Raw genomic sequence first — 1,191 nt, 5'->3', positions numbered from 1 at the left:
CCTGCGTCGTCAGCCTCTCAGGCAACCAAGCCGTGCGCCTGCCCCTGATGGAGTGCGTCCAGGTGGTGAGTAGGGGGGGACGGGACCTCCAGGAGCAACCCACCCCGGGGCTCCCCGCGGACGGGATGCGATGCAAAGCGCGATGCAAACCCATCCAACGTAAAGCAAACCCAGCCGGTGCGATGCGAAGTCATGCAGTGTGATGCAAGCCCAGCTGGGTGTGATGCAAATCCATACGGCGCGATGCAAACCCATTCAATGCAATGCAAAGGCAACCACTGCAGTGCAAACCCAGTCGGTGTGATGCAAAGCCATGCAGCACGATGCAAATGCATCCTACGGGATGCAAACCTGGCCAGCGCGATGCAAAGCCATGCAGCATGATGCAAACACATCCAATGTGAACCAAACCCGGTCGGTGTAAACCAAACCCGGCCGATGTGATGCAAAGCCATGCAGCACGTTGCAAACGCATCCAAAATGAAGCAAACCCAGCCGGTGCGATGCAAAGTCATGCAGCATGATGCAAGCCCAGCCGGTGCGATGCAAATCCATCCAAAGCGATGCAAACCCAGCCAGCACGATGTAAACCCGTCCAATGTGAAGCAAACCCGGCTGGTGGGATGCAAAGCCATCCAACGCGATGCAAACGCATCCAATGTGAACCAAACCTGGCCGGTGTAAACCAAACCCAGCCGGTGCGATCCAAAGCCATGCAGCACGATGCAAACGCATCCTATGGGATGCAAACCCGGCCGGTGTGATGCAAAGCCACGCAGCACGATGCAAACACACCCAAAGTGAAGCAAACCCAACTGGTGTGATGCAAAGCCATGCAGCATGACGTAAACGCATCCAAAGTGAAGCAAGCCCAACTGGTGCGATGCAAACCCACGCAATGCGATGCAAACCCACGCAGCATGACGCGAGCACATTCAACGTGCAGCGAACCCACCCAACGCGATGCAAACCCGCTCGGTGCAACGCGAACACGGCCGTCGCGGTGCAAACCCCCCCCCCCCCATCTTTGCTCCACACAGACCAAAGACGTGACGACGGCGATGAACGAGGGGCGCTTCGATGACGCCCTGAAACTGCGAGGCCGGTGAGCGTCCGCACCCCATTCCCAGCAGGAACCGAGGGCTCCGGCCACCCCCCGGGGCTCCCACACCCGCCTTCCCCCCCTCCTTT

At 58.9% G+C, this 1,191-nt stretch overlaps 1 protein-coding gene across 1 annotated transcript in view; it reads left to right on the top strand.

Annotated features, from left to right (window-relative positions):
- Window positions 1–5: 5 nt before the first annotated feature.
- Window positions 6–1,191, top strand: part of LOC104167370 (ATP-dependent 6-phosphofructokinase, muscle type-like) — a gene marked incomplete at its 5' end in the record, with an annotated part of 3,746 nt that continues 2,560 nt past the window's right edge. Inside the window, 2 exon segments of the mRNA XM_009707612.1 lie at window positions 6–65; window positions 1,041–1,106. Of these exon segments, the coding sequence (XP_009705914.1) occupies window positions 6–65; window positions 1,041–1,106 (126 nt within the window).

Source organism: Cariama cristata, unplaced genomic scaffold, assembly GCF_000690535.1.
Source record: "Cariama cristata isolate BGI_N322 unplaced genomic scaffold, ASM69053v1 scaffold25769, whole genome shotgun sequence".
NCBI classification, from domain to species: domain Eukaryota; kingdom Metazoa; phylum Chordata; class Aves; order Cariamiformes; family Cariamidae; genus Cariama; species Cariama cristata.
This window is presented reverse-complemented; position numbering and strand designations above follow the sequence as displayed.